This window comes from Hoplias malabaricus, chromosome 6, assembly GCF_029633855.1.
Source record: "Hoplias malabaricus isolate fHopMal1 chromosome 6, fHopMal1.hap1, whole genome shotgun sequence".
Classification (NCBI taxonomy): domain Eukaryota; kingdom Metazoa; phylum Chordata; class Actinopteri; order Characiformes; family Erythrinidae; genus Hoplias; species Hoplias malabaricus.
Window position 1 is genome coordinate 28,887,675 of NC_089805.1, and position 13,449 is coordinate 28,901,123.

General features: G+C 39.5%; 1 protein-coding gene across 1 annotated transcript; it reads left to right on the forward strand.

Annotated features, from left to right (window-relative positions):
• The first annotated feature begins 8,414 nt into the window (after positions 1 to 8,414).
• b9d1 (B9 protein domain 1) lies at positions 8,415 to 13,421 on the forward strand. Its single transcript, XM_066674996.1, has 7 exons — positions 8,415 to 8,607; positions 8,822 to 8,890; positions 9,027 to 9,138; positions 9,253 to 9,349; positions 10,381 to 10,443; positions 12,896 to 12,963; positions 13,116 to 13,421. The coding sequence occupies exons 1-7, from the start codon at positions 8,545 to 8,547 to the stop codon at positions 13,259 to 13,261; spliced, it is 618 nt and encodes a 205-aa protein (XP_066531093.1). The 5' UTR covers positions 8,415 to 8,544; the 3' UTR covers positions 13,262 to 13,421.
• The last annotated feature ends 28 nt before the right edge of the window (positions 13,422 to 13,449 follow it).

The window sequence follows — 13,449 nt, forward strand, 5'->3', positions numbered from 1 at the left end:
TTTCTAAGAAACTGCATTTGTTCAGTGTAGCACTTATCTCGCTAAGTCTAAATGCAGCAGGATGTGACGGGTACTGGATGACTCAGAATCTCTTTGTTTTACCCATTCGTAACTTGCATCCTAATTTGCTTAATATTAAGCAGAATGCCAAGATGTTTTCTTCACACTTAACATTCTTCTGAAGCTATGTGGTCTACAAAATCTGAACAAAAAACAGGGAAAAAAATATCCCCCAGAGATTCAGACCAAAAAAAAAAAAAGTAATCAGACTCTAGCTTAAAATGTTGCAACTTATACTATATTGCACATCCCTAGTCAGGGGTAAAATTGTGTTTGGGAAGGAAGGGAAATATACTGTAAAGATTTTACTCCAAGTAATTTGAGATCACTTTCTGGGGCCGGTGTTGAAACATTATGTTTCACCCACTCTTCTGCTGCTTTTGTTTCCATAGATTCATAGCCAAAATAGACATTATAGTCAAAAGAGAAGTTAAGAATTTAATATTTGAAAAGCGTGAATGGAATGAGTTAGTAACTGTTACTTTCAGAACAACTGTTGTTTTACTGTAGTTGGAATGGAAATCAATAAATGCACTGGTACTTATGCAGGTTTAATATAGGTTTCTGGTGTTACAGATTGAGGTAAATGTGACTGACTTTTTTGTTCCAACAAATGCAAAGAACAAACAGTTGCTTTCAGAAGAGAAGAGAAGAGAATAATCCAGCATGACCACTGCAGCCTTTTCAAAGCTTCTCTTTCCATCTCTCAGCTTCCAGGCTTCAAAGCAGACAGGCCACTTTCAGAGCAGGCACCAATGTTCCTGAAATATAGATTTTATTGCCTATGGGATCCTGCCTACCACTTCTGATATTATGCACTTCTCTGCAACTGGCCTTGGTTGTTTCAGCGAATCCAGTGCTATATATTCCATGTCTAATAAAGTTTTTCCTGAGGCAGTCTCTCAATACCGTGAGCTTATTGGCTCCTGTCCTTATGTTCATAACCACTCTGCCAGAGTGAAATCCAATCTTTACAGATGGGATACCTTTTTCTGCCTGAAAATCAGTATGACCAATAAGAAGGTCAAACGTCTTACACAGCAAGAGCAGTATATTTTAGCTGTTTCTTTGTTTGTTTGTTTTTTGTGACCAAAAAGAGGAAAAATGGCTTAACTGGACTACCCAGTAGAAAATCACCAGGGCCTTATAGGTCTGTTGAATAAAGCCATATAATATTTGAAAACGAATTTGTTTGGCCTATTTGTTATTAATATTAATTATTTTCTATTTAATAAATTAATGACAGTTGTTGTATTCAAATATACAACTGTGGCAGAGGAGCTTCAGTGCCCTTTAAAGTTTTGTGGTTTCCTTGCTAAAATACAAACCTGGCAATTAACACATGCACTGAATCAGTTTGAGCTGAAAAATCACTAAGGAGACTTAAGGAGATTGACAGAAATGACAGGAGTCAGTAAGTAGTGTTTTGATTTTCGATGAGTTCTGAGGGAAAAATAAAAAATCACTCTCTTCTCGAAGTCCAGAGAAACAACTGTCTATCCAGTTGTTAGATAATCAGTATAATTGTAACAGCACGATAACATAAGTAAAATATACAATGGTTGATTTGAAACCATTTGTTCATTGTGAAAAGTAAAACTAAAAATGTTAACAAGACCAAGACATTTCTTTCTGACAAAGTATTTATTCAAAACATGATATGTACTGTTATTATCCACTGAGCTCTTTCTTTGCACACTTTCGTTCAAAATTCCATCAATGGATATATGAAAAATGACACATTATTTATTCATTATCTATAACCACTTATTCAATTCAGGGTCGCGGTGGGTCCAGAGCCTACCTGGAATCATTGGGCGCAAGGCAGGAATACACCCTGGAGGGGGCGCCGGTCCTTCACAGGGCAACACAGACATTCACACCTACAGACACTTCTGAGCTGCCAATCCACCTACCAGTGTGTGTTTTTGGACTGTGGGAGGAAACCGGAGCACCCAGAGGACACGTGGAGAACTCACCAACTCCTCACCGTCAGTCACCCGGAGTGGGAATTGAACCCACAACCTCCAGGTCCCTGGAGCTGTGTGACTGCGACACTACATGCTGCGCCACCGTGCCACCATTCAGTCATTCATTCATTATCTGTAAGCGCTTATCCAGTTCAGGGTCGCGGTGGGTCCAGAGCCTACCTGGAATTATTGGGCACAAGGCGGGAATACACCCTGGAGGGGGCGCCAGTCCTTCACAGGGCAACACACACACTCACACATTCACTCACACACTCACACCTACGGAGTCACCAATCAACCTACCAAGGTGTGTTTTTGGACCGTGGGAGGTAACTGGAGCACCCGGAGGAAACCTCCGCAGACACGGGGAGAACACACCAACTCCTCACAGACAGTCACCCGGAGCGGGAATCGAACCCACAACCTCCAGGTCCCTGGAGCTGTGTGACTGCGATAACTACCTGCTGCACCACCGTGCCGCGACACGTCATTTAGTGTATACAAAATATTTAATATCATATTTATTCATTTAATTTTCTGAAACCACTTATGCAATTCAGGGTCACGGTGGGTCCGGAGCCTACCCAGAATCACTGGGTGCAAGGCGGGAACACACCCCGGAGGGGGCGCCAGTCCTTCACAGTATACAATGAAATGGTTTGAAATTCTAAATAATATTTGGTATTACTACATTTTAATATACGTTTAATAAGTTTGTGTTTATTTGTGAACCAAAATGTGTACTTGAAAGTCAGCTTAGTACTAAATTAAGCCCAAACTCTGATTGTCACAGTTTGCTACACAGCATATAGATCTCATGGTTTGATTTAATAGAAATGTGGGTCAATGAATTCGGGTTATAGCAGCACACTCACTGCTGGACAGGGTCATTAAAGCTGAATGATCTGACAGCTTAAAAGAGTTCACCACATTTATTATTACTGCTGAATTTTTAATACGCTTTTTACATCTATACAACAGGTTAACGATTTTGTACTACATGGCTTAAGTTAAGCAGTGTTGCTATGCAGGTTCTCTTAAAAACAATTTTTAATCATGCTTTATACCTTGTTAGTTTATGTTCCTGTTTATTTTAAGCAAGATGTACCAGATTACATTATTTAAAAACTACAAATATATATATATAAAATCTTGATTTTTGTAATTTTCTAACAATAATAATTCTCATTGATCTCAAAAAGTTTCCTGCTTTCTCGAAGCATCACTAGAGAAAAATATTTACCAGTAATAACACCCATGACACAATGCTCAGCTAGTCCATAGACTCTCCTTGGGAATATGACACACTACAGAATACAAACGAGTTAAGATTTACGATTCACTTTCAGACTGACTTTTAAACAAGAGTCAATGTGCATAATGATTTTTGGCAAGCTATCAGACAAAGGGCCTCTCACCACTATTCCCTGTGTGTGTCATCCACCTCAGATGCTGAAATGAGCCAGCACAACATAGCTGGCATAATATAAATGGATTTTTGACTACATTTCCTATGAGTTCAACCATGGCAGGAAATGTCATTGCTAATGAAACTAAATATCTTCTGAGACCTCAGTGTGTCCTCAGGTTGCACCATTATTCTGGGGGAGTTAATGGTCAGCAAACCTGTAAATTGGCCCAAATTGAATAAGTCCAGAAGAACTGGGCTTCATATAGCCCATAAATGAATGTAATGAAACAGATGCAGCTAGTGAGAACTAACACACCCTTCCCCTTGGGTGCTACACCATCGCCTCCTCTGTTTTCTCTAGTCTACTCTGGAAAATCATGTGATATCACTTACAGTAATGTCTGATACATAACCACTTATAAGTACCTTTTTTTGGAAAAAATTGCCTTTCATTATTTATTGAACACAAAGTTCTTAAAAGCATCTAAAGCAGAGCCACATCTGTTGCATGCATAATTAGGGAGTGGTCAGAGTGGAATATCTACATCCTTTTGCTGTAATTTGACACATGCAGATCCACTGTGACCCACTCAGCTGTGTTAGACATAGACCATTACGCTGTCACATAGCTGCACTCTAGCTAATGGAGAAGCAATATTAATGAAAAGCTTTCATAATATACCACACTTTTAAACATAATTGGAGATGTGAGAGAGAACATTAATCAATGGCAATTGTACATGAAATGCATTTAAAAAAAAAAAAAGGCCCAACCAAGCTTTAACCACCAAATGTCCGGTGTCCGAAGGTCAAACAGCGACCATTTCACTGCATGAGCATTCCACCCTTAGAGTCACTGACTTTATATCCATTGAGAGCACAACCACTAATTTATCCATTATATCCACAGTTATACAAGGTGTATAACTTGTGCAGATAACTCCACCTATTCCTCGTCAAAATAATGATTATATGATTATATCTGTCTCCACTTATTCCATTCTGAAGCTTGAATAAAAATATGTAACCATGCAGGACAATAATAACAGTCATATTGCCAAGATGACACAATAAACTCAAGGAGTGTATATATGATATAACCAGGTAGGCTTTCTGTGATTGGGTTACATTTTCAAACCTGAAACCTTTTAAGACAACATTCTTGAAGATGTAGTCTATATTAACAATTTACAACCCATGGTGGGCACTGAACCCACAAGCCCAGTCCTTGTAGTTCTGTGGCAGTGTCACTACCTGCAGCGCAACAGGGTAACCCTTGTTTTTGTAGCAATATCAGAGATCAACCACTTTTTCTGTAGTCAAGATCATAAGAGTAAAATCCAAGTGTTCGCAACAGGACAAACAAAGAAGCCCAGGCGTCACTGTTTCCCAACTAACTCCTCCTGTGAGATTTTCAGGTGTTCCCTCCATGGAGCCCTAGGTCTAACCCGGGCTTCCTCCCAGTTGGCCAATGGCGGATATACCTCCAGTGGTAAGCAACCAGGAAGCATCCTTATCATGCCTGAACCACCTCAAGTGGTTCTTCTTAATGTAAATGAGCTAGGATCTCCTTCCTGACTGCATAGCTCCTCACCAGGTCCTGGAGAACGTGTCCTGCAACCTGCTGATGAAAAGCCTCTTGTATCCAGGATCTTGTTCTTTGAGTCATCACCCAAATCTCATGACCATTGCTGAGTGTGGGGACATGGACCGACCGGTTTCTTTATGATTCAGCTTCCTCCTTACCACTACGGTCTAGTACAGTGACCGCATTACTGCTGACAGTGCTCCTAACCTGTAGACAAGTCTCACAATTCTTTTTCCCATCACTAGTGAACAAGACCTTGAGATACTTGAACTTCTGTACCAACACCAATAGCATATCACCACTCATGTTCAGATCAGGCAGTTCCCCATCTGGAAAAGGGTCATCAGAACCTACCCCTGGAGCCAAGCTTATGAGTCTTGTCCTACAGCTAGCGCCTGATAGCTGGCCAGCCCACGTAAACTGTCTGAGCTCTGCCCAAAAGGGCAATGTGGCAATACCAGCTAGATATAGTTGTGCTCACCTCTCATACTGTGGCCTCTGGAACTAGATTCTTTGATAAGGCTGGTGTGAGGATACTAACTAGTCCCCCGCTGATGCCCATACAGTGAGAGTGTGCCCTGATAAATGAAAGGGTCAACTTAGTGTTTTCAACTCACAGAGAGGACATTTTTGATGGTTGTGTGTGCATGAGCCCAAAGTGCATTCAGAATATTCAGCCTTCTCTGAGGGTGAGTCCTAGTGAGGCTTCCATCCTCTTCGGCACTGAGGTGAGGCCCTAAGATCAACAAATCTTGTTACACACCAAGTACAAATACACACACACACACACACACACACATGTGCACACAAAGGCATAACAACATCAAACCCTTGAAATAAGCCCTTAAACACCCCAAACTATCAAACGTGCAGCTGCAGAGAATGCTGGGAGATCCCCAGTGAGCTCCCCAGGCACTCCCATACTCAATGCTGCCACACCATCTTTTAAAATAAATATAACAATGTATAACCTGCAGTCTAAAAACATTATTTACTGCTTTCTTTCCAGATGCAGGGTTAAAACTTGACAAGTCCTTTTTTTAAGAGTCCTATTTTTTTAGCGTGTACCACTGGGATTTCTAGGATTTGCAGCATCACACTGGGTGAGGCATAGAATGTTCCAGCTAAACCCTCCACACATCAGCCTGTGGGCAAGTGGCATTTCTTTGACATTTGATGCAGTGTGGAGAGTTGGTTGATATTTTGATGACGCCCCAAAATTGTCAAATGGTGAGAGATGTCAGTGAGATTGATATGGCTGTCTAATCGTGTTGAGAGTTGGGTACGGAACTAGGTCTTCAAACCCCATTATACCGAGGTCAATTCCTGGCACACTACAACTTCCATAACCATGTGTCACATGATTACCCCTGCAGGTATAAGCAAAGGAAAAACAGTAATGAACTGTGCTTCAGAGACACTCTAGTAGGGAATGAGGAGAGAAAAAATATCATACCCCACAGAAATGACTGCCTTTATCTTGCATCTAAAAAAAGTAGAAGCAGGTTCCGCAGAGGACTTTTAAGTAGTACAGACAAGTCTGATGTTATAAATAGTGACAGAGTCAAAGAACATGGTCCCAAAGAGGGACGTTTGGCAAAAGACGAGGACAGCTCAAACTGGGACACACCAAAGCCACACAGTGACAGTGGAGCCCTGATCCCTTGATGTAGAGTAGTGAGTGAAAGATCCAAACACGATTCTTGGCAATACACATCTCTTACCACACTCAGAATTTGTATTCTCCTTCACTACCAGAGTCAGAATATGTATTCTTCTTTACTAACCAACTCTGGATTTACTGGGTGAAATAATGTGATTCTGATTCTGATATAAGAAATATAATAAAAGATTTAGGGCGTCACGGTGGCACAACAGGTAGTGTCACTGTCACACAGCTCCAGGGTCCTAAGGTTGTGGGTTCGCATGGGTTTCCTCCTGTTGCTTTGGTTTCCTCCCACAGTCCAAAAACACACAACGGTAGGTGGATTGGCGACTCATAAAAATGTCCATAGGTGTGAGTGTGTGAGTGAATGTGTGAGTGTGTGTTGCCAAGTGACTCTTTGTAGGCTGTTGACCCACCGCAACGCTGAAGTGGATAAGTGGTTTCAGACAATGAGTGAATGAATAAATGAATAAAAGATTTATTTTGGCTAGTGGTATAGTCATGGTAGTGTGCCCATGCAGGAACCCCAGTTGTTCATAAACAATTCTGCTGAGTTGAACTCTTGACCCTTTAAGTACCTCCATATAAAGAAATAAAGAAATTCTTGTGAAACTTTGAGTGCAGCCTTTAGCTGCAGGCGAAATAAACAAACAAACAGAAAAAAACTAGGGAAAAATTATTTCTCCTTCATCATTTGAAAATTTAATTATTCATATTCTGTAACACCTTAATCCTGATAAAGGTTGGAGAGGGTCCGAAGCCCACTCAGAATCACATGGTGTGATGCAGGAAAACACCCTCCACAGGAGTCAAGTCCATCCCAGACTTCATTACCTGTAACCGTTTATCCAGTTTAGGGTTGCAGTGGGTCCAGAGCCTACCTGGAATCATTGGGCACAAGGCAGGAATACACCCTGGAGGGGGCGCCAGTCCTTCACAGGGCAACACACACACTCACACATTCACTGACACACTCACACCTACGGACACTTTTGATTCGCCAATCCACCTACCAAGGTGTGTTTTTGGACTGTGGGAGCAAACCAGAGCACCCGGAGGAAACCCATGCGGACACGGGGAGAACACATAACATAACATAACATAACACACCTATTGTTTATTCCTGGTTTTACTGTATAAAACGTGTTAATTCGAAACACAAGCAGAGATGTTTATTACAATTTTAGGTACCGTGAATTGATATATAATGAACATTAGTGGTGTCTTAGTGTGTGTTGTTGATCTGAGAGGATAAGGCAAAGCAGTGCTGCTGGAGTTGAGCCCTTGCAGGTCACTGTTTCAGATTAATTTGTTGGTCAATCTTGTAAAGTCAGAGAGTGTAGCTCATCTTCACAGTTTGTGCTGGTCCTCCCCTCGTCCTCCTGTTGGCTGGACTTTGTTTAGTGCATTATTCACACATTAGCACTGCTGTGTCAAATCCACTTAGCACAACACTCATAAACACACCACTACCACACCAATAACTACATTGCAACAGAGCTAATCTAGTCTGTAATATTAGAATTGCAGAACTTCCTATGTGATAAATGGGTCTAATAAACATGAAATTAATTTAGACACAAGATTATCTATTATTTGTGTCTGCTTGATGAATGGCTGTGCTGGAGTTGTGTTGTATAGTACCGCCACCTGGTGGCAAGACATATTTACAAATCGTCTTCTCTTCAGATTTGAACTGTGTAAGCCACCGTAGTTAAGCTGTCCTTAGCAGCAAGAGAGATGTTGGCAACCAGCGGCCATTTGAGTAACCGTGCTGTACACAGCTGAGAGGAGCAGAGGAGCTCCTACTCTTTATTTTAATGTTCACGATTTTTTCAGTGGCATAACAATGACCGCAAACAACCCCTCAGTTTTTCTCCTTATGGTCAACGGGCAAATAGAATGCGCTAATGTGAGTTAAGATATACTTATTGTGCATCAATGGGCACTGGCGTTAAGGCTCAGTCTGAGTGGATGGTACTTTCTGATTCTATTTACTCTTAACTTGTGTGGTTGTATATTTCACTTACTTTAAATGAAGGTTCGTGAGCGAAAAACGAGTTTCTTGGTTAAAGCAATAATTAAGTATTGGCCATTGGTCCTCTTTGTTTTTGTTTCATTTCAAGTTCCCAGACTATGATGACTTGTACTGCAAGTACTGTTTTGTTTACGGACAAGACTGGGCTCCAACCTCAGTGAGTAAAACAGTTTGAATAAACTCAATTTCTGTGTTGACATTCCTCTGCTAGAATATATTAGAAACATTCTGAGACTAATATATTCAGTACAATGTATGCTGTGCTTACTGTGTCTTCATGCTGTGCTCTGCAGGGCGTGGAGGAAGGAATATCTCAGATCACCTCAAAAGGCAGAGATTCCTCTCAGAATTTGGTCTGGAACTTCCCACTGGATATCACTTTTAAAAGCACCAACCCGTTTGGCTGTAAGTCTGTCATCTCTGTCACATTACTAGTTCCAATAACAGCACTAAATTTATTACCAAGTTTCAGCTAATATTCTGATAATCCAATATAAGCACCATAACTGTCATGTTCAGGGCCTCAAATAGTAGTCAGTGTGTATGGTCCAGATACATTTGGAAATGATGTCGTCAGAGGTTATGGAGCAGTACACATACCATTCACCCCAGGAAGGTGAGTGCAACTCTTACTGGATTATTTCCATCATTCCTCACCACAATTTATATTTATTCTTATATAAATAGACATGATGTAGATACAGTCTTTCATTATGTAAAAATATCCATCCATCCATCCATCCATCCATCCATTATCTGTAACCGCTTATCCAATTTAGGGTCGCGGGGGGTCCAGAGCCTACCTAGAATCATCGGGCACAAGGCAGGAATACACCCTGGAGGGGATGCCAGTCCTTCACAGGGCAACACAGACACATTCACTCACACACTTTTGAGTCGCCAATCCACCTGCAACGTGTGTTTTTGGACTGTGGGAGGAAACCGGAGCACCCGGAGGAAACCCACGCAGACACGGGGAGAACACACCAACTCCTCACAGACAGTCACCCGGAGCTGGAATCGAACCCACAACCTCCAGGCCTGCGACACTACCTGCTGCGCCACCGTGCCGCCCTAAAGATATCCAAATATATTCAAATATAAAAAAAAATTAAATGTCAAATTTGAGTAACAGCTGTGATCACTTTGGGATAGTTACAGGTGCAAAACGGCAGAAAATTTCTGCAAATTTATTTATTTATTATTCATCCAGCAGTACTTGTAATCATTTTGTATGATGGCGAGCTTCTCTAAGATGATTGAAACCTTGTGACAGCAGGTTGTACAGAAAAAGGATGAAGGGATTACATTTTCAGCCATCTTAAGAGATGGTCATTCTAAGAGTGTGTCTTCTAGAATATTAAAGCTCATTTAAAAAGCTCATTTAAAGCTCTCATATAAAATCACTCATTCGTGTTCCCAAAAATTGCTGGTCTTCTGTGTAAGACAAATGTTCAACACTGAGAAAGAACTGAACACAAATTTGTTTAGATGCCAGTTACTTTGGGAGAACTGGCACCATGGCTTGGGGGTGTTGTCTTTAGCATTTTTGAGAATGATAGTTGCCTAATTTTGATATACTATATATGGCTTATCTCTGGTATATTTCTGTTATGAGTTACACCTAATGATAAACTACTGTTTTAGACACACAAGGAACATTCCGATGTTTGTTCCTGAGTCAACTTCAAGACTGCAGAAATTCACAAGGTACTGGAGAATGTTTGTTTGTTCATTTATTTTTAAAATACTGATGAAGCACTATGTTTAGCCAAACACAGAAATGGTCTGAAGCCTATCTGGAATTACAAGTGGCAAGGCAGGGACACACTCTGGATAGGGTGCAAGTCCATCACAGAGCAACGTACACACTCATATGGCAAGCCGTTTTAACATTAAATCATGCGACTGGATTTACATTATAGATATCTGCAAATCAATTATGACTAGACACAGTTCTAGACGGAATAACAATTTGAGATATCTTTAATTACTTTTTGACTAGTGTAAATGACGTCAAATTTACCACTGAGTTCAATGGAAGCTCCAATTCAGGATATTTGAAATGAATTACTGACCATCTTAAACTTTCATTTCAGATATCTACAATTAAATTATGAATAGTCAGAAAGTAAGTAAGAGATATCTTGCCTTTTGTTCAATTAAAGATATCTTAAATTCCCTCTGTATTAAGGATATTGTAAATATATATTAAGATATCTGAAATTAAATTCTAGATATCATGAATGAAATTAATTACTGGTCAAACTAAGATATATCCAATATTGTATTTTTGACTAGTCAGAATTCCTTTTAAGATATCTTCAAATACATTACAGATATCTTGAACTTATTAGACTTTTGTATTTCTGATATTTTAAACGCTAATTCTGACTAGTCAGAATGTGATTGTAGATGTCTTAAATTGTTCTTCTGACTAGTCAAAACGTAGCTGATTCACATGTAAAAGTTGCCAGGTCTGCATATTATAGGGGATTTTGGTTTAAATTTTCAGTATAGTCACTTACAAAAATTTGTAGTTGTGGATTGCATTTTTGAGCTTGTTTCTAAAATGTAGTTGCCTTTTTGGGCTTGCTTCATAGAGATAATGCCCACAAAAATAAGCTAAACGTGTAATATTTCCAAGGGATGGAAGTCATGTTCATATGTTGCCATCTATTAGAGACAGAATGCAATTACTGCACCATTTAACATGGAACAGAAAATCTGAATAAGAAGCTGGCGAATAAGACGTGTCTTTTTGACTAATCGAATTTGAATTTGAGATATCTTTAATACTAATTCAGTGTTTATGACTCATCAGATAACGAATTCGCTGATATCATTAGGGATATCTTAAAGGACATTTTGACTAGTCAAAATATAACTCGATATCTCAAGTTACTGTTCTCAGTAGTCAGATTGGATTACATGAAGATATCTTAAATTGTGATTTTGACTTGTCAAAATATGCTTGTCACTAGCCAAAACTTTTTTTTTATTATTATTAAATTTATTTTAATTAAAGATAGTTAGACAAAAGCTATTTACTCACAGTAATGGACACATTTGAATAACTAATGCACCTTTCAAACATGTGTTTTTTGGACTGTGGGAGAAAACCTGACCACCTGGAAGAACCCCACACAGACACAGGGAGAAAACACAAAATGTCTCACAGACATTGAACACAGAACCCTAGAGACCCTGGAGCTATGTGACAGCGACGGTAGCCGTAATGCTGCCGTGATGACCCTCATGGATAACAATGAAAACTATCATTTTAACTTATTAGTATTGAGGCATTTTCATGTATGAAATCTGGAAAATGGCTGGACGTTTTCAGAACTAGCTTTTTTTCTTTTACACACGTATCATACACCTGGGATTTTCTGTGTTGGGGACTTTCTCACCACAGGAAATGTTCAGTATGATTTTCTGTGCAGCACCTGCAGGAGACTCAGCATTAATTCTCTCTCCAGAGTGAATAAACTCACTGGAACATTACCGACTCTACTCATACATGGGCTCACTCGGACATTACCCAGACTTTATCCTGCCATTTGCATTCATATATACAGCTCCTCCAGATAATGTCTGGAAGAGTTCTGTGTTATGGTGCGTGTGTGAAAGGGGCTAATGACAGTTTCCCTTCGGGTGCAACAAACCCATAAAGTCTTTTCACTAACTTAAAAAAAAAAAAAGTTTCAGAAAGTGTCAACACTAACTAACTTAATGTTTCATACTCATTTAGATGTGTGGACTGCAGAGCTGATGTTCCCTCACACAAAACATAAAATGGTGTAAAGTCTGAGATGCACTGGCTAAAAAAGAAAATAAATAAATATATAAATAGATTACCACTAAAATTTAACAAATCATTACTTTGGATTCTGGATAGAAAAGAAAGTAAATGGATTTTAATGTTTCAGTGAGGTAAATCCATAAAACTGAATGTGAAAGAAATACACAATAGCTTAAACTATGAATAACTTTTCCCACACCACTGATTTTTTTTAATTATGCTATTTTAAAAGAAAAACCAGGACTGAAGTTTCAGATAATGGTTTGGCTTGCAGTGTGTTTTACTGTACTTTATGGAAAATATATACTAATAACAGCAAATGATATAAAACAATGCAAAACATTTTGTTTTCCATAGCTGGCTGATGGGCAGGCGTCCAGAGTACACAGATCCCAAGGTTGTTGCCCAAGGAGAGGGAAGAGAAGGTAAGGGCCAAATCATTTAGCTTTTTGCTAGAGTCCTTATTTTATTTTTATTTAATTATTGTTTTTTTATGCATCATGAAATTTGGTATCACTTATACTGTAACGTAGGTTTTAGTAGGATCCTGAGTGCTGCCATATTTGTATATTTACAGTAACTAGAGTGCGCTCCCAAGGATTTGTAACACTACAGTTCAGCATTGTCACAAAAGACATGAAGAAACTGGGTTACGATACCACCTCCACAGAGCAAACACCAACTACCCGCCTGGCTGGAACAGAACAGCTCTATGGAACCTGATGTTTGTTACATTATTTTTAATTTTATGCAATTACTAATGTACAGAAACATGTTGCTGGGACACTGTCATCAATCCATAATTAGATGAGTGGTTTGATGAATTTTTTTTTTTTGTAGATTTGTAATAAATGTGTACAGATTGTTGGTTCTTTGCCTTCATTCCAGATAAAAGATTTGCTATCATACAA

Bases quoted from the DNA above. Each gene is read 5' to 3' on its own strand.
- b9d1 (XM_066674996.1), top strand. From the start codon at position 8,545: ATGACCGCAAACAACCCCTCAGTTTTTCTCCTTATGGTCAACGGGCAA. The intron at 8,608-8,821 runs GTGAGTTAAGAT...TTTCATTTCAAG, and splicing joins GGCAAATAGAATGCGCTAAT to TTCCCAGACTATGATGACTT. The intron at 8,891-9,026 runs GTGAGTAAAACA...TGTGCTCTGCAG, and splicing joins AAGACTGGGCTCCAACCTCA to GGCGTGGAGGAAGGAATATC.